Here is a 22,805-nt window from a genome sequence, read left to right on the forward strand (position 1 = left end):
TGCAGTGTGTGTGTGTGTGTGTGTGTGTGTGTGTGTGTGTGTGTGTGTGTGTGTGTGTGTGTGTGTGTGTGTGTGTGTGTGTGTGTGTGTGTGTGTGTGTGTGTGTGTGTGTGTGTGTGTGTGTACCTTTCCCGCTGGCGGAGGGTATCATGGGTAGTACAGGTGATGAGCAGGGCGATGGGGGCTCCAGTTTGACGCGTGACAGGTCTGGGTAGCGGCTGATCTCCATGCCAACCACACTCTCGGGTGACGAGGACGGCACAAAGCTGTCAGGCGAGTCCCTGTCCGAACACTGATCTTGTGACCTGGGGTTGGACACACACAAACGCACATACAAATGCACATACAGGGAGAACAGTTCAATTTTAGTATACAAGTTGGAATGAAGAACCCAGATTTTTTTCCTACAGGCCAACAGTAAAGTTTTTCAGTAAAGAAAAAATCTACTTCCACACCCAATTGTTTCTTGTACTTGGTACCAGTGCTGGTATAAGATGAGACCACAAGTGTGTGTGTGTGTGTGTGTGTGTGTGTGTGTGTGTGTGTGTGTGTGTGTGTGTGTGTGCGTGCGTGCGTGCGTGAGTGTGCGTGTGTGTGTGAGTGTGCGTGTGCGTGCGTGCGTGCAGACTCACGTTCTGGGCCCCAGCAGCCTGTAGGCGTTGTGCGGTGCCCACCTGAGCTCCTCCTGGTTGTTGTGGGGTGGGGTGGGCAGGGAGGCGGGCACGTCCACGGTCTTGGGGCCGTGCGCCAGCGTCTGGGCCAGCAGGTCCTCCTCCGGGTGGTATGAAGTGGGCAGAGGCTTGGCACCCATGGCCTTATGTCCTGGGGATTGGCATCATAGGGGAATACAGGTGTTACAGGGGTGTAAGTGTTTTGTTGTGCCCACATACCATGGTCTTATGTTGCCACACTATTTTTTACATCTTAACAGCAGAGGTCATTGTGTCCATTGTGTTGGATCTGCATCATAATGTTGGTGTTGTAGTTGTTTTAGTGAATATCAGCACATTGTAGTGGTGTGCATTGGCACTGCCCTGACGATCAGATTCGATTACGATTCGGGAGGTAGCGATTCGATTCGATTCAATTCTACAATGCATTGCAATGCATTACATTTCTACTGAAAGCAAAGCAAATGTTTCATCAGTCATGATGAGGCAATACAAGTAGTCAGATACTGAGCAACAATTTATTGGCTGTTTTCTGTATCGGTCTTGCCGTTTTCAATGCTTTGAAGTTCTTTTAGTTAATTTAACATTCATTTGCTCCTGAAATATCAACAGAAGTAATTGAAACTTGAATTGAAAAATTGCCGCATTGATTCTGGAACTTGCCGCATTGAATTGGATTGCCCATGCCCCACATTGCATTGCCAAATCGATTATTGTTGACACCACTAGCACATAGTATTTTAATTAAAATCAATGCACTTTTATTATTATGGATGTAACATTATTTTTTTAATGTTGTAATTATTATTATTCCCTTTTCCTTCTATTTTTTTTACCAGAACTATTCAGTTCAAATAAGCAATTGTCTTCCAGATGACTTTATCCCGGGCCCAGCCAGGCTGTCAAGTCTCTCTATATTGTATATCAGTGCCTAGCCATGACTGCTGCTCTATGTTTGCACTTTCTTTAGTTTCTGCTGGATGACACGTGGCATATATCACCCATATGTCACTAATGCATTATTACCACATCACTGAATAAGAACCTAGAAAGGCCTCTTCATACTACTACACCTACCCATGAGTGCCGCTTTCCTGGCCAGCTCCTCAGCGGTGGCGAAGCCGTTGACCATCTTCTGGCGAGCTACGGGCGGCGGGGTCGGGGGCAGAGAGGCCGGCGGGGTGGGGGGGTTGCTCAGGTTGCTCTGCTGCAACACACACAAATCAATACAATTCATGAAAAGCAAAATCAACAATAAGCACAACATGGAACAAAACTCATTGTTTTATTCCAGCCCAGCGGCTCTTCACTAAGCCAGAGGCCAGAATTTTTTTGGAGGATTTTTTTTACCACTATTTTACCCATTCAGTTTTTATTTATTATTATTACTACATTTACATTTGTAATTATTATAGATTTTAGTTCTATAACTCTCCTTATTTATTTGTTTGCTTTTAACTTTGGGGTATTTTTGTTTTGTTTGTTTTCTAATATGTGTTTTGTATGTGACACCTTGTAGGCAAGCTGAGAGAAGTCAGACGTTTTGTACTAATATTACTGACTTTAATTTTGTCTAATTTGTGTGTTGCATGTGGTTCTAGTACCTCGAAGACGAGCTGAGAGTAGTAGTCGGTGTGTGTTGTGTGTGGTTCTAGTACCTTGTAGACGAGCTGAGAATAGTAGTCGGACGCTCCGTCCAGCGTGGCGCTGCCAAAGGAGCCAGAGAGGCGGTTCTCTCCGTTCAGCTGCCCGGCGCCGCTACCGTACGGCGGGAAGAGGGCAAAGTTCACACCAATCAGAGGCTCCATCAGGGGCAGCATGGACAACTGCGAGAGAGAGAGAGAGAGAGAGAGAGAGAGAGAGAGAGAGAGAGAGAGAGAGAGAGAGAGAGAGACAGACAGACAGACAGACAGACAGACAGACAGAGATAGAGGCGAAAGAAGAAGACATATGGAGAGAGGGATGGAGCAAGGAGCAAGAAAGTGAAAGTGAGGTAGAGAGCAGAGGAAAAGAAAAGAGATGTGAAATAAGATAAGGGAAAAAAGTGAAAAGTCTGCCTTTACAAGCTGAAATCAGACTGCAATAGCTGCTACAACAGTGACATGCGGCACTGAACTGACACTGAGGTGTGAGACTGAGAGGCTGTGGATCGCTCATCGTGAGGGAATTGGCACAGAATTTCAGTGACACTTCCAACTTTGTGTCAATTGAATGCATGGTTGTCATGGTTTTTATAACATTACACTTCGCTGACGATTTATCCAAAGAACATTACCAATTATCTACAGGGTATTGGTTACAGCCCCTGGAACAATGTAGGGTTAGGTGCCTTGCTCAGAGGCACTTTAGACATGGATGGAGGTGTCGGGAGGGCTAAGGGTGGGATTCGAACCTACAACCTTCTGATCTTGAGATCACCTCCTCAACTATTAGGCCACGGCTGCCCTATACCTTATTATTACCAAAACACCAACACTTACCGCAGAGATACACCAGCGGCGACGCGATTCAAGCGACAGAGTGCAGCAGCAAGCGATACGAGCGATTGAGTAGACAAGAGTATGTCCGTACAGGCAGAAGGCAAAGCATTCAAGCATTCCCATTGGCTGTGGTCACTGACCTCTATACAGTCATTGGCTGTCGCGGCTTGTCGCCGAACCGCGTCATAGAAAGTTGAAAAGATTTCAACTTCAAATTGTCGCGCTCGTCGCGCAAATCGCTCTAGTCTCCAGAATCGCTTTTGTCTCTCGACTCAATACAAAGTCAATTACTTCTGTCGCGCGACTCGCTCAGATCGCCGCTGGTGTATTTCTGCGGTTACTCTTCAGCAGGTGTTGCAGGGCTGGTCTTCTCTCCCCAGGCATTTTAGTTTTTATTTTAAAACCATGTAAAACATTGTGAATGAAGGGATTTTTTAAAAGTAAAATGAAAAGTTTTGAAAGAGAATGTGGCTTCACAAGCTGTGACTAAGCCATCCCCTAAAGCAGTGTTTCCCAACCTTTTTTGTACCCCCTAAACCTCTTGGTTGTACCATGAATACCCCCGAATTCATGTTTTATATTGCTTTCTCTGTCCTGATGTGACTGCTCCATACATTTGATGTAATAATAACATCTTTCCAAGTACCCCCTGCAGTATGCTCGCGTACCCCGAGTGGTACACGTACCCCTGGTTGGGAAACACTGCCCTAAAGGTCTACATTCATCAGACGCCCTCAAGTACATTTTGATTTTACAATTTGATCAGTTTTTATATTCATATTTTTCCAGTGCAAGAAGTTTCAGCATCATCTTGACCTTAGCTGAGTCACAGCCATCCAGCACAGCACCCCTCAGCCTTTTTCCATTCTCCAAAGATTTATATTTAAACTTCCAAGAAACTTTTTAAGCCGTGGGCTCAACAATCAGTACCCAAACAGAGAGGTTAGAAACAGGCAATCTCTCTTTAATATACACAGTCTCAGGCAATTTCTCTCACTGATGCGTGTGCGCGCGCCGCACACACACGCACACACAAACACACGCGCCACGCACACACACACACAAACACACACATTCACAAATAAACTTGCATTCACAAGAAAAACTCTTTAGGCATTCTCACCAGTGGACATTACATTTTGAGGTGAACATTGATGGAGTGCAACCACCTACTCCACCACCACTGCACTGCAATGCTTCACAGTCTCCAATCTGCCTTCAACAGCACACTACCCATCAGTTCCCTCAGCACCCTTTAACCACTTCAACCAGGGCGGTCCTATAATCACCAATTATTGCCATTAATATGTTATTTCAGAGGTAGTGGTGATTTTTGTCAGCACTTAAGGTGTTTTTTCACAATTTTTGCATTTCTGTCCCCTGCCAAGGGTCACGGTTGGGGGCAGGGTGTCAGAGGGGTCGTCACCTGGGGCCGCAGTCACTGTAGGATCACCACTGACTTCAACTACCCTCAGCTGTCTTTATCCACTACAACCACCACACTGCCTCCAAGAACCCTCAGCTCTCTTCACCACTACTGCACATCCTCTCCTTTCTCTCCCTTCACCGAGGCTGCTCATTATTCCTGCGTGAATGTGTCGAGTTACCCATTTAAACTGCTGTTTGTGCTCCAACTCCCCAGCTCCATTAGGATCACGCGTAAAGCCATGCGTCTGTGCCAGAGGCGCTATTAAGCTTTAATGAAACTCATTCTTTATGTAGATGGGAGGGTAATTAACAGGGCTAAATTGGCCTAATATATATACAGGAACTCGCACGCGTGCGCTCTGATACAAATAATCAAACCATAAAGTTGGGCAAAACCTTTCTACTGTACCTACGCGCTAATGAAAAATTTACAAATACACGCGTGGGCTGATCGATGGGGTAATTAGGTTAATAATCACATACAGGATATGAATCACTGGCATATTAACTTTACTTTTCAGCAATTCATATTCATATCGCACTCAGTGGTGTGGCGGGGGCTGAAATGTACTCCATAGGGACTTTAGTAAACAATTCAGTGGCAGAGGACTAGCTGATGGGAGCTAATAAGGACTGCTTTAAAAAACAATAGATTTTTTTTCTTCCAACTAAATGTTCAGTACGGTGATGACAAAGGCTATTCACACGAGAGTGTTTCAATTATTGCCAATTATGTCTTTGTACAGGGAGATATGGATTGACATCTCTCTCTCTGTGTGTGTGTGTGTGTGTGTGTGTGTGTGTGTGTGTGTGTGTGTGTGTGTGTGTGTGTGTGTGTGTGTGTGTGTGTGTGTGTCTACTTGTCTGTCTGTGTGTGTGTGTGTGTGTGTATGTGTGTATGTGTGTTTGTGTGCGTCTTGTGTGTGTATGTGTGAGTGATCTGCAGGTACACACACCTGCTTGAGCTGGCTCATGAGTGAGTCAGTGTTGGAGTAGACCATCTGCCGCTCCTCTTCCTCCTTCTTCCTCTTCTTGTAGCGTGAGGGTGGCTTCTCCATGCCAGCCTTGGGCCCGCGCTTGTAGCGCTGCTGCTGCTTACGCTTGCCCTGATCTGATACGGAGGCCTCCAGGAGCTCTGGCTTAATTGCACCTGGACTTCCCTGAGGAAACGCAAAACGGAGAAAAGCAGTTCAGCTTGCAGAAAAAGTAAGATGACACTTGCAATGAGACCTGGAAAACTCATGGTGCAAGTGTAAAGGATAGAAACAGGCTACAGTTTATCATTAAAGTGGCAGGTAGATGTCACACAAACAATGTCACAATGACGATGCAGATGCCATGCAACAAATTACTCCTACATGACATAATAATTTAGGTGCCGTTTTACCATCAAATTCATTCCACCTGGTAAAACAAAACCCTCCAAAACTTAAATTCCATCCCATATACATATTCTACATTTATCTACTTCCTGCTAGTGTGGAGATTTACTGTATTTCCATGACACGTCCTGCGCTCAGCACTTACCATTTTGAGCGCTGCGTTCTTGTTGTCGGCAGGTGCGTCGTCCTCCGAGCGCAGGCTCTCCACCGAGGTCTGGTGCTGCAGCCTAGGCGGCGTCTGGTGCTGGTGCTGATGCTGATGCTGGGGGGTGCCGTGCGGAGGAGGGGTGCTCTTGTTCTTCAGAAGATGCTTCAGCAGCTCGTTGCTGGCTGCTGCCGTATCGTTGCTGTTGCCGTTGCTGTTCCCTCTGCAGGAATGGCCATCCCCGCTCAGGCCGTGTCCTCCCGGGGGGCTTTGGAGGCCTACACAAGCCTCCTCCTGCTTGACCATCCGGTGGTGATCTCCTGTGGTGGAGCCCCCGTGGCACTCGCTGGCGTCCAGCTTCTCCAGTTTCACCTCCAGCTGCTGCCCACCGAGTCTCATTTCTGAGCCGGCGCCCATGAAGTGACGACTGGGCATCGATGGGCCACCGAGCCCCCCTCCTCCCATTCCTCCGCCACCTGCTCCAATGGACGAGAGCTGACGCTCCAGCTCTGAGGCGGGGGCGAGACCAGGGTAGGGAGTGTTGAGGCCGAGCGGGTCGGAGGAGGATGGGTCGGGCCGCGTGGGGGTGGAGGGCGTGAGCGGGGTGAGCGGTGCCGTGAGGTCCGAGTGCGGCGTGGAGGGCGTCCGGATGGATTCGGCATCGGCGTCGTCGTTGTTGGCATCCTTCTTCTTCTTGCGGTTGCATTTCTTCTTGCCCTTCTCCTCCGGGATGATATTGGAGTAGAGCTGGATCAGGGACTGGCCCGAGCCGGGGAAGTTGGGCGGCAGAGGGGTGGAGGGAGAGTCCATACCAAACGAAGAAGACCCGCCATCGGTGGGAGTCAGCGGATGGCCGCCACCACCACCACTGCCGGCCAAGGGAGGTCCACTGAACCCGGTAGGCCTGGGGGGCTGTCCCTGAGGAGGGAAGCCGTTCCCAGACATCATGGGGCTCTTTCCCCGGCCCATGGGACCCATGTCCGGGCTAAAGCCACCATTACCTGCCCCGGGACCGGGACCAGGCCTCTGCTGATTACCCTGCCTGAAGCCCTGGGCAGGTACACCCGTGAACTCCATACCAGCCTGCTGTGGTGCCTGGCTCTGCGGGAAAATGCCTCCCATCTGCTGTTGCTGCTGCTGCTGCTGCTGGTGATTATGAGGTGGTCTAGGAGGCTGCAGGAAGTCCTGTGGCAGCTCGCTGTTGAAGAAAGGCATCTGAGACAAGCTGGGATCTCTCAGAGGTCCGGCGTTGGCAGTGGAGGACAGGGTGGCGTTGGGGGTGGGCACGCTGGATGTGACGGTGGTGGAGGGCGAGGTGTTCACTCCCACCCCAGCCACCATGCCGCCTCCCATCTCCATCTGCTTCTGCAGGGCACGCTGCCGCTCCACCTCCTGCATCAGCTGCACCCGCTGCCTCTCCTGCTGCTCCCTCAGACGCTCCCGGCGCTCACGCTCCTGGAAGCCCTCGCTGAACGGGTTGTTGTCGTCGAAATTGACGTGAGGAGCGGCGGCACCACCAGCACCACCAGCACCACCATTGCTAGGAGGAGCACCACCTCCTGGTCCTGTTGGTCCTACTGCGCCACCAGGAGGTACCCCTGCAACACCCATGCCAGCCGGGCCCATCGGAGTGGGCTTCCCCTGAACTCCACCAGCAACGGCCACCATAGGGGGTCCGACAGCACCGGGCACCATAGGGGGTCCGACAGGGGGAACCTGGCCAGGAACCTGCTGAGCTGGGTTAGCGGGCGGCATCTGGGGCGCCATGTGAGGTGGCATCCTGGGTCCTCCTGGGCCCGGAGGCCCAACCATGGGTCCCCTAGGCCCGGCGGCGGGGTGCCAACCTGGCATGTTGGGGGGCATGGGCTGCTGCGGCGGCTGCCCAGGGTTGGGCTGGCCCGGGTGGTGGGGTGGCATGCCCATCATTGGGCCCATCATGGCTGGATTCATGGGCCTGGGGCCTGGGCCGGACATGGGCCTTGGTCCTGGGCCGGGCAAGGGGCTGGGGCCGGGGCCTGGCATCATACCAGCAGGGCCCTGGGGTGGCATGCCCTGCAGGGGGGACATCATGGGGTGCTGGATGCCATGCTGCTGCTGCTTGGCTCTGTACTCCTCTATGAGCTCAGCATGTTCTTTCTGCTGCTTGCGGATCTGTGTGGGTGGTAGATGGGAGACGAGGGGAGGAGAGGAGGAGAGGAGAGGGGAGTGGGGGGTGGGAGTGGGGAGTGGGGGGGAGAAGACAAAAGAAGATAAATGGCGCTGCAAAAGAGTACTGCCAAGACATAAGAGCAATAGTAATAACTCTGTCAACAGCTCCTCAAGCATTACATATCAGGGCTAACTGCATTTACAGGACGCCATCTTGAGCCTTTCCAGACTGGTTATCTGCTCTTTCTAAGTACACACTTTTCAGACAAACACACTTCCCTCCTTCTCTCCCCCTCAGAGTTTGTGTGTCTGTGTGTGTGTACATGCACATGAGTGCATAGGTGTGCGTGCACAAGTGAATGTGTTTGAGAGAGAGAGAGAGAGAGAGAGAGAGAGAGAGAGAGAGAGAGAGAGAGAGAGAGAGAGAGAGAGAGGAGAGAGAGAGAGAGAGAGAGAGAGAGGGGAGAGAGAGAGAGAAAGAGAGAGAGAGTGAGGGTGAGAAAAAATAGCCAGGAAGCCATGTTGACAGAATGGAGAGGTAGAATGTGATAATGTCAGTGAATAAATCAAACTGCACTACTCCTCTGGGGCAGCAGCGCAATGAGGTTCTTATAGAGACAGAGAGAGAAGAGAAGGATATAGAGGAGAGAGAGAGAGAGAGAGAGAGAGGGGGAGAGAGAGAGAGAGAGAGAGAGAGAGAGAGAGAGAGAGAGAGAGAGAGAGAGAGAGAGAGAGAGAGAGAGATGGATGGGAAAAGGTGTGGGGGGGGGTGCAAGGGAGACGGAAAGAAATAGATTCTGAGAAAAGAATGGCAGAGCTTGGGAGAGAGAAAATTGATAGAAGGTAATCTACAGGGAGTTAAAGAGTAGGTATGTGTGTGGGTTAGCAAGTGCCGGTGTGTGTGTGTGTGTGTTTGTGCGCGCGCACGTGTGTGCGTGTACACTTGTCTGCGCTTGTGTGTGTGTGTGTGTGTGTGTGTCTACTTGTCTGTCTGTGTGTGTGCGCGCGGCAGTGTGTCTACTTGTCTACATTTGTGTGTGTGTGTGTGTGTGTGTGTGTGTCTAAGAGAGTGAGTGAGCCGGTGTGAATGACAGTGTGAGACTAACACGGAAAAGGTCACAGTGCTTGAAAATAATTGGAGATGTAAAGTGTGTTTTCCCAGTGCAAAGGCCACAGGGTTGTGTTTTCCCCGAGTCTCCTCAACAGAGCAGCAGACTCCACACGGCCCACATCCAGCTGGTGCCAGACATCGGATACACTGGGCCACTATACTTGTTGACAATGAGGCCTTAGGTCCACTTATGTGTATATTTTTAAAAATACAGCCATTTTTTGTCAGTGGATAAAAAAACACTATTGTGACAGGTGCATTTTAGAAATATCCACTTGAAAATATCTGTTTGTGGGTGAAAGCCCTTTTTTTCAGATGACAGATGGAGCAACGGCATTTAACCCATTGTATCCTGGAGCGGCATATACGCTGCATTCAGGTTATTGAGATTTGAGTTGTTTTATTAAGAATGTGGGTAAGTTAGAGCTGAATGAACACGTTTCAGTGCAAAATGAAGGTTGTAGCTTTTAAATGCAATTCATTTCATGTTTTTATGCGCTTCGGAGGCCGAGATATTCAGGTTGTAATAGGGAGAGGGCACCTTTTCCCAAAAAGGGCTTAGGTCAAAATGGGTTAACGCACATACATTAATTAGTAATTGGTGGTTGATATGCTGCAATGAATATGCTTCTTATTCACAGTCCAATAAAATCAAATAAACAAAAAAAAATCATACAATAGTGGCACTGGCTGTCATTGCACCGCCCTGACGTGTGGAACTGCTGAAACGTCACTGACCCACACATGAAAACAAAAGGCCCAAAGGAATGTGTTTATATCAATATCCATGAACGTTTAAACAGAGTCTGAGTGAGCGGAATAAACCGACTGGATTCATGTTAATGATTATGCCCCCTGCACTCGGTGTCTCTCGTCATATTTCCATTACATAATAACATGAATCACTTGTGTCATATCAGCATGATTGATGAGCATGTAATCAAGCTTTTATATCATCCATCTATGCCATATGCTCGACATTACGTGTCTTGAATTTACACAAATGCATAAATACACAAATGTATGTGCATACGGTGGCCTTGCACCTCCCCTGAGTCATACAGTTAGGTGTCAATCTGGCACAGTGATGCAATCAATCTAGGTGTTAGTTTGTGTGTATACGGTAGGCTCATTTGTGAGTGTGTGCGAGTGTGTGTGCGAGTGTGTGTGCGAGTGTGTGTGCGAGTGCGTGTGTGTGTGTGTGTGTGTGTGTGTGTGTGTGTGTGTGTGTGTGTGTGTGTGTGTGTGTGTGTGTGTGTGTGTGTGTTATGGCACTTTCTACACGTACCTGTATGTGTGCATCTGCTAAAACCTTTTCTATATCGGTATCATGCTCTGTGGTAGTGTGACCATGAGCTTGAGTGTGCGTGTGTGCGTGTGTGCACGTGTGTGCATATATGTTACCTGCTGCTTCTGCACCCTGCTCTGCTGCTTGGTGACATGCTTGAGTGCTATTTGTGTTTTCTGTGAGTGTTATTTGGGTGTTATCAGTCTTTTTCCGTGCGCCAGTTCACGCGTGTCATCACCTGTTCGAGCTGCTTCTGCACCACGCTCTGCTCTTCGGTGACGTGTTTGAGTGTCACCTGTGTGCGCGCGCGAGTGTGTGTGTGTGTATGTGCGTGCGTGCGTGCGTGCGGTCACCTGTTCGAGCTGCTTCTGCACCAAGCTCTGCTCTTCGGTGACGTGTTTGAGTGTCACCTGTGTGTGTGAGTGTGTGTGTGTGTGTGTGTGTGTGTGTGTGTGTGTGTGTGTGTGTGTGTGTGTGTGTGTGTGTGTGGTCACCTGTTCGAGCTGCTTCTGCACCACGCTCTGCTGCTCGGTGACGTGTTTGAGTGTCACGTGTGTGCGCGAGTGTGTGTGTATGTGCGTGCGTGTGTGTGTGCGCGTTTGTGTGTGTGTGTGTGTGCGTGCGTGCGTGCGTGCGTGCGTGCGTGCGTGCGTGTGTGGTCACCTGTTCGAGCTGCTTCTGCACCACGCTCTGCTGCTCGGTGACGTGTTTGGGTGTCACCTGTGTGTGCGCGAGTGTGTGAGTGTGCGTGCGTGCGTGCGTGCGGTCACCTGTTCGAGCTGCTTCTGCACCACGCTCTGCTGCTCGGTGACGTGCTTGAGCTGCTCGGCGTCCTCCTCGGGGAAGAGGCGTCCGGCCTTCTTGGCGGTGCGCTGCTTGGCCGACAGCGCCTTCTTGGACTTGCGGTGCGCGCCGATCTGCTCCTCCAGGAACTTCTGCTGCATCTGCAACAGCTGCTGCGTCTCCTGCAGCCACTCCTCATACTGCTTACGCTGGGCATCGTCTGGAGAGGGGGAGAGGAGGGGAGAGAGAGATAGATAGAGAGAGAGAGAGAGAGAGAGGGAGAGAGAGAAAGAAAGAGAAGGAGAGAGAGATAGAAAGAGAGAGAGAAAGACATAGACAGAATGAGAGAGAGAGAGCGAGAGAGAGAGAGGGACAAAGAAAGAGAATGAGAGAGATAGAGATAGAGATAGAGATAGATAAAGAGAGAGAGAGAGATAAGAAGAGAAAGGGGTAGAGGGAGAGAAGGGATAGAGAGGTAGACAGGCAGAGATGGAGTGAGAGAATAGTACAGATCAGGTGAGAGAGAACAAATAAAGGGGGGAGGGGGGAAAGGGGAAAAAGAGAAAAAAAGGGGAACAAGAGCGAGAGAGAGAACGAGAACGAGAACAAGAGAGACAGTGAGAAAGGGAAAGAGGGCAAAACCGAGAGCCACAAGCTACTGGTTTTCCTCAATCGTCTCCATCTCCTCCTGCTACTGTGTCTGTGTCTGTGTCTCCTCAACATCTCAGCTGGATAATAAAAACAGGAGCTGACTAGGTGGCGGTGGCCATATCGCCCCCATCCATCATAATACTCTGCTCTGCTCTGCTCAGCGTAGCTCACACGAGCCAAGTGGACAGCAGCAGCAGCAGCTGGGGCTGCTAAAGAGGCTGATAATAGGAACCACACTGACTGGACTGGACTGGCTCAAGTGTTTCTATCCATCTCCCAGTGTCACTGACTGGAAAGCAGCCTCGGATATAACCATCAGGGAGGCTGTGGGCTGTGTGTGTGTGTGTGTGTGTGTGTGGGGGGGGGGGGTCAGTTGTCCAAGGAGCAGGGACAGATATGGGTTGTCATAACATTGTATGTATTGGGTGAGGGGGGCCCTTCAGATGAATTTGTCCCGGGGCAGGTCAAATATGTCAGCAGCCCTGATCACAGAATTTCTATGGTCTCTCAAAAGCCATTCACCCATCTCACAGAGACAATGTCAAGACAATTTCCAGATAATCAGAGACATTGAAAGGTTCTTGAAAGACAATGTCAACAGAAATTTCCAAAAAATTTAAGGAGGAGGTATTAGAGGGATATTTCAGGGGAGCTAAATGTCAATTTGATTATGCGTTCATGCAAAGTAATACTTTGGAGAGTCCTTGATGAATACTCACTGACAAATCCTGGGCCAAAATTGGGAGGATTAGGCCTGGCCAGCTGTGGCGTCAGCTTTCCGTCCTACAAAATAAACAGTTGGGCAGTCATGAGTAAAGACAAAAAAACTACAGTGTTGTGAAAGGCAAAAGAAGACAATAGAACAAGGTGTGCTACCGTATCGTCAGTGTGCTGCGTGAGAACTGATATTCTAGTCTCGTGCGATACCTGTCCAAACAGTTGCTGTGGGGCGCCAGTAGCATCTGGGCCGGGAGGGCCTGGCATTTGCTGGATCCTGTCCAAGGCACATCAGCGGAACACAAAAACGGGAGAAATGGGGGGAAAGGAACGGCAGAAAAAACACAATTAGTTTCACTTTTTTGTTTTTTTTCCCCCAAGTTAATAAATTACCTTCATTGCAAAAACACCCTAGCATCATACGGTATGATATAATAAAAACAATACAAAAAATTACAGTATTGAAAATAATTTATAATCTTTTTTTTTTATAATAATAATAATTTATAATCTTAAGGACTTGGTAAAAAAACATATTTTTGACTTTACATAATCAACATAAGTAGTGTGATTCATACCTATAAAGGATTTGATTTTAAAAGTCCTATTGACCTGACATGATCAATATAAACACTGTGATTCGTACCTGTTCATCACCATGGGGCCCATAGCCAGCGGGTTCTGTGCCATGACCTTATTAATGCCCTGCAGAGCCACCATCTTGGCTTTCATGATGGGATCCGTGATGGCATCAAAGTCTGAGGAGGACAGGCAGCCAATCAATTTTGTTAAAGAGGGTTGAATCAAATTAAAGCCAGGTCTATTTCCCTTCCCCCCATCACTACTCTTCCCCATCCCATCCCATCCCATCCCATCAAACACTCACACTCACACCTCCCCATATGCCCCATTCACTCTCACTCCACTCCTGATTTAAGCTCTCGGTCTCCTTGCAATAAAGGGATGCCCCTGTGGAGAAACACCTACATTATTCATGTTCCGTCCATGGCAAGGAGCTCCCAAAAGTGTTTCATTGTCAAGATCAATTTTTTAAAACTTCCCTCAGCACTGCACTGAGAGGCATCCCGTGTTTTTTCTTTCTTTTCTTTTTTGACTCAGTGCCGGGGTGATGGCAAGGAGGGGGAGCTTCATCTTTAGACATGGAGTGCATTTCATTTTTAACTGTCAAATGTGCTCCATCTTTGTTAAGGCCTGTGCCAAAAGACTGAGTGGCTGTTGAAAGCTAGATTCACTTAGAAACCTAATTGGGTCACACTCCATCCTTCAACGTCTAATGTATGCCACTATCAACCTATAGATGTCAATTAGTATCAATCAAATGTGGTACCAGTTACCAAGTGTACACCTGAATGTTAAGTATACAGAAATATTTAAAAGCACATTAATTATGTTTTACCAACAGCGAATCTCAATTTGATCTTCGATTCACAAACAACTGAACTGGTAGTCCTCATACTCTATGGGCTTTTTCATTAGAGTTAATAGTTTTCCTGTTTGAATTGAAAACAGGTTTCCGGTCAATTTTCATCTGACCAGCTAATTGGGGTATTGACTGAATCTTACCAATGTTTGGGAAGAATGTGTCTGAGCGTTGTCGTATCATGGCCTGCATCTGCCTCTGCTGCTGCTGCTCCTGCCTCTCCTGGTCCAGCAGGTCCTGCAGCAAGAGGGGCTGCTCGTCTAGGAGCAAGGGCCTGTTCTGCTGCAGCTGCAGCTGCTGCTGCTGTGACGTTGAAACCGGAGGTTGCTGAGGAGGAGCGACGGATACCTGAGGTGGTGGTATTTGCTGCTGTGGTAGGGCCTGTTGCTGTTGGCCCATGCCACCAATGGGGAACATCCCTGGTTGGGCTTGACGGACCATGCCGTGGGGAGGAACAGGGACGGGGTGCTGACCGCCCATCATGGGGGGCATGTTCAGGTCAACCTGTGGACCACCAGGCCCACCGAACCCTGGGACCTGCATCCTGGGATTGGTAGGATGCATCTGCATCATTTGAGGGTTGGGGGGCATTGGCGGTGCTACCTGGGCTAGGGCAGGATCGATCCTGTTGCCAATACCCATGGCTGGGTTCATGCCATGATCCAGAGTCTGGCCTGTCATCATGGCCATGTTCTGGTGGTGTTGCTGGAGGCCAGGACCGTGGGCAGATGAGTGGGGAGGTATAACGGCACCAAGTCCCTGGTCCTCTCTCTTCTCTTTGATGAGCAAGCTGGAGAGAACTGGTGCAGAACCAGACAGTGGGTCGGCAGAGGCTCCAAACAGGCTGGTGTGATCGCCTGGGAGTCCACTGTTGTTCAAGGAGGGCTGTCCGGAAATGCCACCTCCAGGCTCCTGGCTGCTCACTGGGCAAGATTGGCCCTCGGTTTTAATGGTCTTTCCACCATGCAGACCAGCTGGGCCTTCTTCCTCTTTCTTGACCTGATTGGTCGCCTGTGGGATGTCGGCTTTCCCTATTGGTTGAGATGAGGAGGAAGCCGCAGCTGTTGCTCCGTCTGTGTTTGCGCTCCTTTTCTCAGACAAAGCCTTGTGAAGGTCTGAAGCATCTCCATGGTCGTCCTCCATAGGGTCTGCGAGATCCAGCTCTTCATTGAACATGTCCTTCTTGTCCTCAAGGTCAAGGTCGAGCTCGGGATCAGCATAGGCAATTAGGTCAAACTTCCCAGAAGTCAGGAAGTCATCCAGGTGCAGGCCATCCTCACCGTCTAGGTTGAGGGTCTCAAGGTCATCATCCACCAAATCCTTGACCTCAACGTCCTCAAGGTCCTTTACAGCTGAATCGTCTGTGTCCAGCTTTTCCTCAATGCCCTCTCCAGTAGGAAGGGGGAGCTCCTCAGGCTGACTTGCTGCTGCTGGAAGGAGACCAGGCTGGGGCACATTCAAGGCCTCACTCGGCTGGGCTGGCTGGCTCATGGACCTGTTGAGTGGAGGATGCTGTTGACCAGATGCCATCTGCATGTTAGCTTGTTGCTGCTGTTGTTGCTGTTGTTGCATAGCCTCCATGTTGCCACCCATCTGCATCGCACCCATGCCTCCCTGCTGCTGAGCCTGTGCCATCATTGGATCCATCATCCTCGGACCCTGGGGGCCAGGGAAGCCCATCTCCTGCCCAGATGGCATGAAGCCATGTGGGGGCCTTTGACCGGGCTGATCCATAGGGCCCATGGGTCTGAAAGGGAGCCTCATGCGGTTCTCAGGTGCCCGGTGGCGCAGCTCGATGAAAGGCTGGCCCATGATGTTGTGCTGCTGCATGGGCAGGGCTCGTGGGGGGAAGTGCTGCGGGAGTCCCCCCATCTGGGGGTTGCCCATTTGGGGGTTTACCCCCATGGGTCGGGCCAGGTCGATGGACATGGACCGGCGCATCTGAGGGGGGATGTTGTCAGGAACCATGGGCCCACCTGGACCCATCTGATGCGGGGGTCTCATAAACTGCTCTTGCCCTGGCGTCCCTGGAGGAAACGGAAATCTAAAAGACAAGAGAAAGGGAGAAATACAGTAGAAAAGGGAATGGTGGTTAGAGACGGTGAGAGACTGCAAAACATACAACAGATTTTTCAAACAGAGGAGAACACAATGAAGGCTGATTGCCCTCACTGAGTGATTACTCTAAATCGCAGTCTCGTCTCTAAGCCTTGCCAAAACACAGTCTGAGTCTGAGTGATGAGAGGCACTTCAAAGGCGTATAAAAGTCTACTCTTGCAGGATGTTTACATCATCCCCATCAAGTCAAATAATGAGGAGATAAGAGACTGCTGAAAATCAATACAGGAAAATAAACAGACACAATGACAACACACACCAACACAACAAAGGCACATCAAGACACACATACACAAATATTAACCATAAAAACTACATAAGTACATAAATAAGAGGAGGAATGATGGAAAGAGAAAAAAACGCACCTTTGGCCCTGCGGTCTCATCCCCATGGCGGCCATATCTCTAGGAAATGGTGGACGTGGCATCTGTCCATCAAGGGGAAACTGCCCTCGTTGTAGCTGCTGTGGTGGCTGCTGGTGTTGCTCCCCAACAAACTGTCCTGGGGGAAACCTGGGGGGTCCCCTCATGGTCCCCGGGTAAGGGGGAGGGGGCCTGCCAAAAATGTCTGGCTGTGGTGTGGCCGAGGCAGAGTCCTCCTGCGACCAGTGGCGGGGCGTTCCAGGCGGTCCACTAGGGGGGACCATGGGGCCAGTGGCGGCTGGGGGCACAGAGGGGTGCCCAGTGGGGAGCCCAGAGGGGGGAACTTCCTGCTGCCCTTTCCTCTGCTGCTGTCTCAGGATAAGCTGCCGCAATAACTGGCGCTGTACAAAGAAGAGTAGAGAAAGCCGCATGAGTGACTGCTTTGAAAAGGGCTTACATAACTATTTAAGAAGAGTACTCTAAAGAAAACATAGGGGGAGTTGGGAACACTTTTTAAAAATGCATTTTCAAACTTTTGTGCATCACCCTGAGATTTAAAAGTACTTTTCAGACAGGATTTGCCCTGTGGATACATTCTTTGAACCATGTTGCTTGGCAATGTTACAGTACGAACAGATGTTTGTCTGTGTTTCCGCTAAATATATCACACGGCACACTTAAACTTAAATCTTCAGCAGCAAACAACACGGCATGATCATCCAATGAGAGGCCTGAAAGAATGGTCTTGTTGCTTGGCAACGATTCCCCAAAATCTGCTTTTAAATCTTCAAAGGGACAAAGGGAGAAGGTAGGCAACTATACAGAAGATAAACACACCCAAATAAGACAAAACAAATAAAAAATGCTGTATTTACCTTTGTCCTGTCTTCTGGATCACCAAGTTGGGGCTGCATAACTCCCTGGACATCCACTGTGCCAGGTGATGGTGGGACCTGAGGGCAAGGGGTCATGGGAGATTGCTCAAATGGATCGTGGACTGGAGTCTGACTAGGATGAGGCGTTTGAGGCAATGAGAAACTGTCGTCTGATATTCCCGGGTGCTTGGGTGTTTGAGATCCATGGGGCCTGGCAAACGCATCTGGCATTCTCCCTTGGCCCTGATGCAAAAAAGGGTCTCCTGGATGGGGCATGGGGCCTGTTCTAGACCCGCCAGGCCTGGTGAAGGCATCTGGGCTAGATGCAGGCCTTGGGGTGCCTGGAGGCTGGCTGTATGGGTCGGTCAGAACCGGCCTTGGCGTGCTGGGTGCCTGGTCGTACGGGTCCGGTTTGTTTTGTGGCCTGGGGGTACCTGGTGGTTGGGCATAGGGGTCAACGACCCTCTGAGCCACTGGTGATTTGGGGTACCGGTCCCCTGGCCCAGGTCGCGGTGTGCCAGGCATCTGAGCATAGGGGTCCATGGCATGGGACGGTGACTGCCGACGACTTATCGGCTGAGGCTGGGAGAACTGGTCGACGGGGACTGGTCGTGGTGTGGATGGCTGCATGGCGTACGGATCCATGGATGGCCGTGGTGTGGCCGGTTGCTGGGCATAAGGGTCCGACGACGATGGTCTAGGGGTGCCCGGCATTTGGGCATATGGATCAGGCATCTGCTGAGAATAGTCGGGTCTGGGGGTCCCTGGTGCATGCGCATATGGATTCCTGGTCATGGGGAAATGCCCACCCTGCTGTTGGCGCATCATTCGAGATTCGTTGCCAAAGCCATCGCCTCCCATAGCCGGGTGGGGAGTCAGTGGCTGCTGGGCATATGGATCAGGCTGCTGGCCCTGCTGAAAACCATCCGGCCGGTGACTTGGACGCTGCCTGTCAAAAAGCTCCCCAGGGCCCCGCCGAAGTCCTTGAGGGAGCATGGAACCGAACATATCCGGCTGCATGTGCTGTTGCTGTTGCTGTTGCTGCTGCTGCTGCCCAGGAGGCATGGGGGCCTTGAAGAGGGGCACAGAGCCCGACTCATTGCTGCCGGGGATCGGGGTGAGCAGCGGGCGCGCGTAAGGGTCCGAGAGCACCATGCGGTTGTGGGTCATACGCTGATACATCTCTGCCCGCTGATTGGGCCTGGCGAAGGGGTCTCCTGGATGGCCACCGGGCCCCATTATGTGCCTGCCCTGGACCTGCAGCTGCTGCTGAGGTGGCAGCTGCTGTTGCTGCTGCTGTTGCTGCTGCTGATCTCCCATCATGCCCATTCTAGGGGGACCCATGGGCTTGACAAATGGATCCGCAGGCCTGGGGGTGTCGGGCGGTTTAGCGTACGGGTCAACAGATGACGTTGGTGAGCCAAAGCCTTCGTGGGCTGGAGATGGCCGGCCCCTCTCCTGCGCATCAGAGCCACGCCGTGGGGTGCTGGAGCCAGACGAAGGCGGTCGAGGGGTACCCACCATCTTCGTATACGGATCCCAGGGCGAGGAGGGCCGTGATCCTGTCGACGAGCCCCCAGGGGAGAACATCTGTGGCGATTGGGGCTGGGAGGCCGTCCCTTGACTGTATGCCCCGTCCTGAGTGGGCGTCTTGCCAGCTGACGAGGACGGTGGTGGGGGCTGAGGCCGCAGAAAAACGTCATCAGATGAGGAGGTGGGCGTGCCTGGCAGCTGTGGCCGAGTAAAGCCTCCGTCTTTGGGCTGTAGTGGGGAGGCATTGCCCCCCGTGGCTGGTTGTGGGGTCCTAGGGCTCTGGTTGCCACTGTTTGGGGTGTTTGACCCACCAGACTGACCATCACCACCACCGCTGCTAAAATTCTGCTGCTGCTGCTGTTGCTGTTGAAGCTGTTGTTGCTCACTTTTAACTTTCTCCAGCTTTTGAGTGGCTTCGATCTTCGCCTGCTGTTTGCTCTTTTGTCTCATTTGCTACCATGGAAACAGGATAAGGGGGAAGAAAAAGGCAGAGAGGAAAAAGGCAGAGAGGGAAAGGAAAGGAGGGTGGAGGAGAGAGATGCACTTCAGTTAATGATGCCACTCGAAGGCATTGAATTTTAAAATTCATGATGACATGGTGCTTACACAGAAAAAAAAACAACTCTTCCCTTTCCACTTTCTACCAGAAAAAAATAAATGAGAAAAATGCACTTTTTTTTGTTTTGTTTGATTTTACAAGTTGTTTGATTATGAACAATTAAGCCATGCAGGAGATAAGGATGTGAATATGTGTAGAAGATTTAACAACATGGTGGTGAGTGACATAAAAAGCCTTGTAGCAGTCATTACTGTTGCTGGCTCTAAAACTAAAGCCAATGAATGACATGATCAGTTAAATCAGTTCTCTCTCTCTCTCTGTCTTTCCAACCTTATTTTCTTACAACTATTAAAAAAAAACTTATTTTTTTCCTAAGAGTTTTTTATTGGTTCTGGGCAAGAGAAAAGTAGTGCCCGAGCAGTTAAGTGCCTCGCCTTGGGAATCTTACCAGAGAATTTCTGCCACTTCCTGCTATAGTTGCCTGGTTGGAATGTCCAAAAAGGACGTCTTTATTTGTTGTTGATTTTATGGCTTTGCTTTTTGGGACCTTTTCCTGCTGCTTCTTAAGGGGTCCCCTCATCAGATTTACCTCTCCCTTTTCACAATGCAAATTAAGAATTAGTAGAGTAGACCGCAACGGAGAATATGCCATAATAATAATAATAATGTATTACTAATAAAAAGGCAAATGACTTCACTCAGCCATGCACATTCATGCTGATAATAGTAATCATAATCAAAAAAGCAACTACAAATCATGGGTGCATTAATAAATTAACAGGAATTAAATGCACATATAGATTAAAACACTAAGATATTTTGCCTTTTACGTGCAAGCACTTTATCACACACGCACTCAATGGCTTTCCATCAAAAACTCACTCTCTCCCACTCTTGTGCACACACACACGCACACACAGCACACAGCACACACACACACACACACACACACACACACTTCAATCTTCCTGGCATGCTGGGCTTATGATTATGAAGGCAGTATGACCTACAATGAGAAACACACAAAGACTGGCATTGTTCTCTCTCTCGCTCTCTCTCTCAGGGTTTCTCAACGCCTGGGCCTCAACAACCCAGTGACACACGGGTCACTTGCGGCCCCTCACACCCTCTAATGCTATCTAATTCCGTCTAGGCTGCCAGGCATGTAGGAGCCAAATCTGAGGCCGATGGAGCCGACTGAAGGTCCGCTTCCACAAAACAAAGACGCCTGGAATTGCCATTCAGAACCAAAGGGTTTTGATCTTTTTTTTGCCGTTTACTTGATGAGCAACAGAATTTGGATTGTCCAAGAGAGTCACTACTCTCGATCCATATCTCAGGATCTCAGAATGTTTGAATTTGTCAGCATCAATTTGCCTGGTGTTTAGTGTGCATGTTAAATGTATTACGAGTGATTGGGTTATGATGTGATTTGGGAAATGGAAGTTAGAATCTTAGTACAGTTTTTATTAGTTTTTAGTATGTTTCGTCAGTCTTTTTGTTTCTGAGATTCTCGTGAGGTTGAGAAACCCAGCTTATAACTCAGTAGACAGTCAAACTCTTTCTAAATCAGAGAAGAACTACATCCAGCAACCCCCAAAGCCCCATCCCCTTGCAAATCATAATAAATAATAAATAATGCAATCAACACAATCATAAGCCCCTCCCTCCCCCCTCCCTCAGCCCCGCCCCATTCCGGTTCCCCGGGAGCCTGATTGGTCACCTGTCGGAACTTCCACTCCTGCTCGTGTTCCGACTCCTTGTGTTTGAGCGGGTCCTTGAAGATGACCTCTGGCTCCAAGGGGTCAAAGGGGTCGGGGGCCTGCTGTTGCTGCTGCTGCCGCTTCAGGCTGTCGTTGGACAGCTGCACCTTGTTCATGCGCAGCGCCGCCCGGTTGTCACGCGCCTTTTGCTGCGGACGGAGAGAAGGGAGAGAGGGATGCAGAGGAGTAAGAGGATGGGGGGAAAGATGGAGGAAGGGAGAGATGAAGCATGGATAGAGAGAGATAAAGGGGTGTGTGGAAGAGTTAGAAGGGGAATAAGGAATATATAGTGGAAGCATTAAAAGAGAGGGATAGAGAGGGTAAGTATAGGAGGGATGGAGGGGAATAAAGAGAGAAGTGATAGAACAGGAAGTGCAATAAACGGGTAAAGACGGAGGGGGAAGAATAGAGGGAGGCATGACAGGGGGAATAGAGGGAGAGATGAAGGAAGTGATAGATCAAGTAGAACAGAGGAGGAGGAGAGAGGAATGGGGAAAGAAGTGGAGGAGAGGAGAAATCTCCAATAAACAACAACAGCGACAATCCTGAAGCAAAGCCATTGGCGTTTGTGGCTGTAAACACTAGGTTGGCGTGTCTTTTTTAATGCGAACACATTATGCACAAGTGGATGATGATTGTGACAATTATGTTTGATTACAGTTCTGGGCACATTTGAGCCTGCCACCCTCTGTGTGAGTGTGGGCGTGTGTGCGTGTGTGCGTGTGTGCGTGTGTGCGTGTGCGTGTGCGTGTGTGTGTGTGTGTGTGTGTGTGCACGCGTGCGTGTGTAACTAGAAAAAAAACACAGATAATGCTTGCTTAGTATTCAATGTGTACTGAACTGCAGGAAGATGATCCGAGATGCTTGTACGATTCTCCACTAACCCTGCAGTTCAAGACTCATGGAGTGATAACTCATGTTTGTTATTTTGCCTCTTTCACCCTGCTCTCATCTCTGTCTTTCTCTCTCTTCCCAACTTCATGTTTAAAACAAGCAAAGGAAACTCTCCCTCTCCCTTCCCTCCCTCCCTCCAGAGAGACGAGAGACGAGAGACATGTCTTGGAATCAAACCCATTAGCAACCTCCCTGTCACCTCAACCCCAGATTTCCGTTATCCTCTGGCACTGGAGCGCCATATGTGACTAGCCACAAGTCTCTCAGAGAGACACTGAGACAATCACAAATAAAGATCCATGTTACCGTGTTTTTTTGTTTTGTAAATAGTCACATATCATCTGCTTGTGGCCGCAGTGCTTTCTTACCACATAGGGCTGGCGCTCCTGGGAACTGGCCTTCCTCCAGAGCTTGGAGATCTGCTTCACTCGCGTAGTCCAGTCTGGAAGAGGGAGA

The 22,805-nt window shown here is 49.9% G+C and overlaps 1 protein-coding gene across 12 annotated transcripts in view; it reads right to left on the reverse strand.

The window, feature by feature from the left end:
- The window catches only part of kmt2ca (lysine (K)-specific methyltransferase 2Ca), a 244,243-nt gene that overhangs the window by 29,878 nt on the left and 191,560 nt on the right, over nucleotides 1-22,805 (reverse strand). For 7 of the 12 annotated variants that reach the window (XM_063206925.1, XM_063206924.1, XM_063206918.1 and 4 more), the window contains 16 exons: nucleotides 22,718-22,791; nucleotides 21,416-21,604; nucleotides 20,141-20,287; nucleotides 17,601-19,586; nucleotides 16,729-17,126; nucleotides 14,389-16,289; nucleotides 13,451-13,562; nucleotides 12,964-13,081; nucleotides 12,807-12,870; nucleotides 11,424-11,656; nucleotides 6,107-8,257; nucleotides 5,536-5,739; nucleotides 2,330-2,497; nucleotides 1,749-1,878; nucleotides 633-822; nucleotides 127-305 (listed from right to left, as the gene is read on the reverse strand). In XM_063206925.1, the coding sequence (XP_063062995.1) occupies nucleotides 127-305; nucleotides 633-822; nucleotides 1,749-1,878; nucleotides 2,330-2,497; nucleotides 5,536-5,739; nucleotides 6,107-8,257; nucleotides 11,424-11,656; nucleotides 12,807-12,870; nucleotides 12,964-13,081; nucleotides 13,451-13,562; nucleotides 14,389-16,289; nucleotides 16,729-17,126; nucleotides 17,601-19,586; nucleotides 20,141-20,287; nucleotides 21,416-21,604; nucleotides 22,718-22,791 (8,244 nt within the window). The remainder of the gene's footprint in view (nucleotides 1-126; nucleotides 306-632; nucleotides 823-1,748; nucleotides 1,879-2,329; nucleotides 2,498-5,535; nucleotides 5,740-6,106; nucleotides 8,258-11,423; nucleotides 11,657-12,806; nucleotides 12,871-12,963; nucleotides 13,082-13,450; nucleotides 13,563-14,388; nucleotides 16,290-16,728; nucleotides 17,127-17,600; nucleotides 19,587-20,140; nucleotides 20,288-21,415; nucleotides 21,605-22,717; nucleotides 22,792-22,805) is intronic. The other 5 variants (XM_063206928.1, XM_063206927.1, XM_063206923.1 and 2 more) reach the window with 3 other exon arrangements.

The sequence above is a fragment of the Engraulis encrasicolus genome, chromosome 9 (assembly GCF_034702125.1).
Source record: "Engraulis encrasicolus isolate BLACKSEA-1 chromosome 9, IST_EnEncr_1.0, whole genome shotgun sequence".
NCBI lineage: Eukaryota > Metazoa > Chordata > Actinopteri > Clupeiformes > Engraulidae > Engraulis > Engraulis encrasicolus.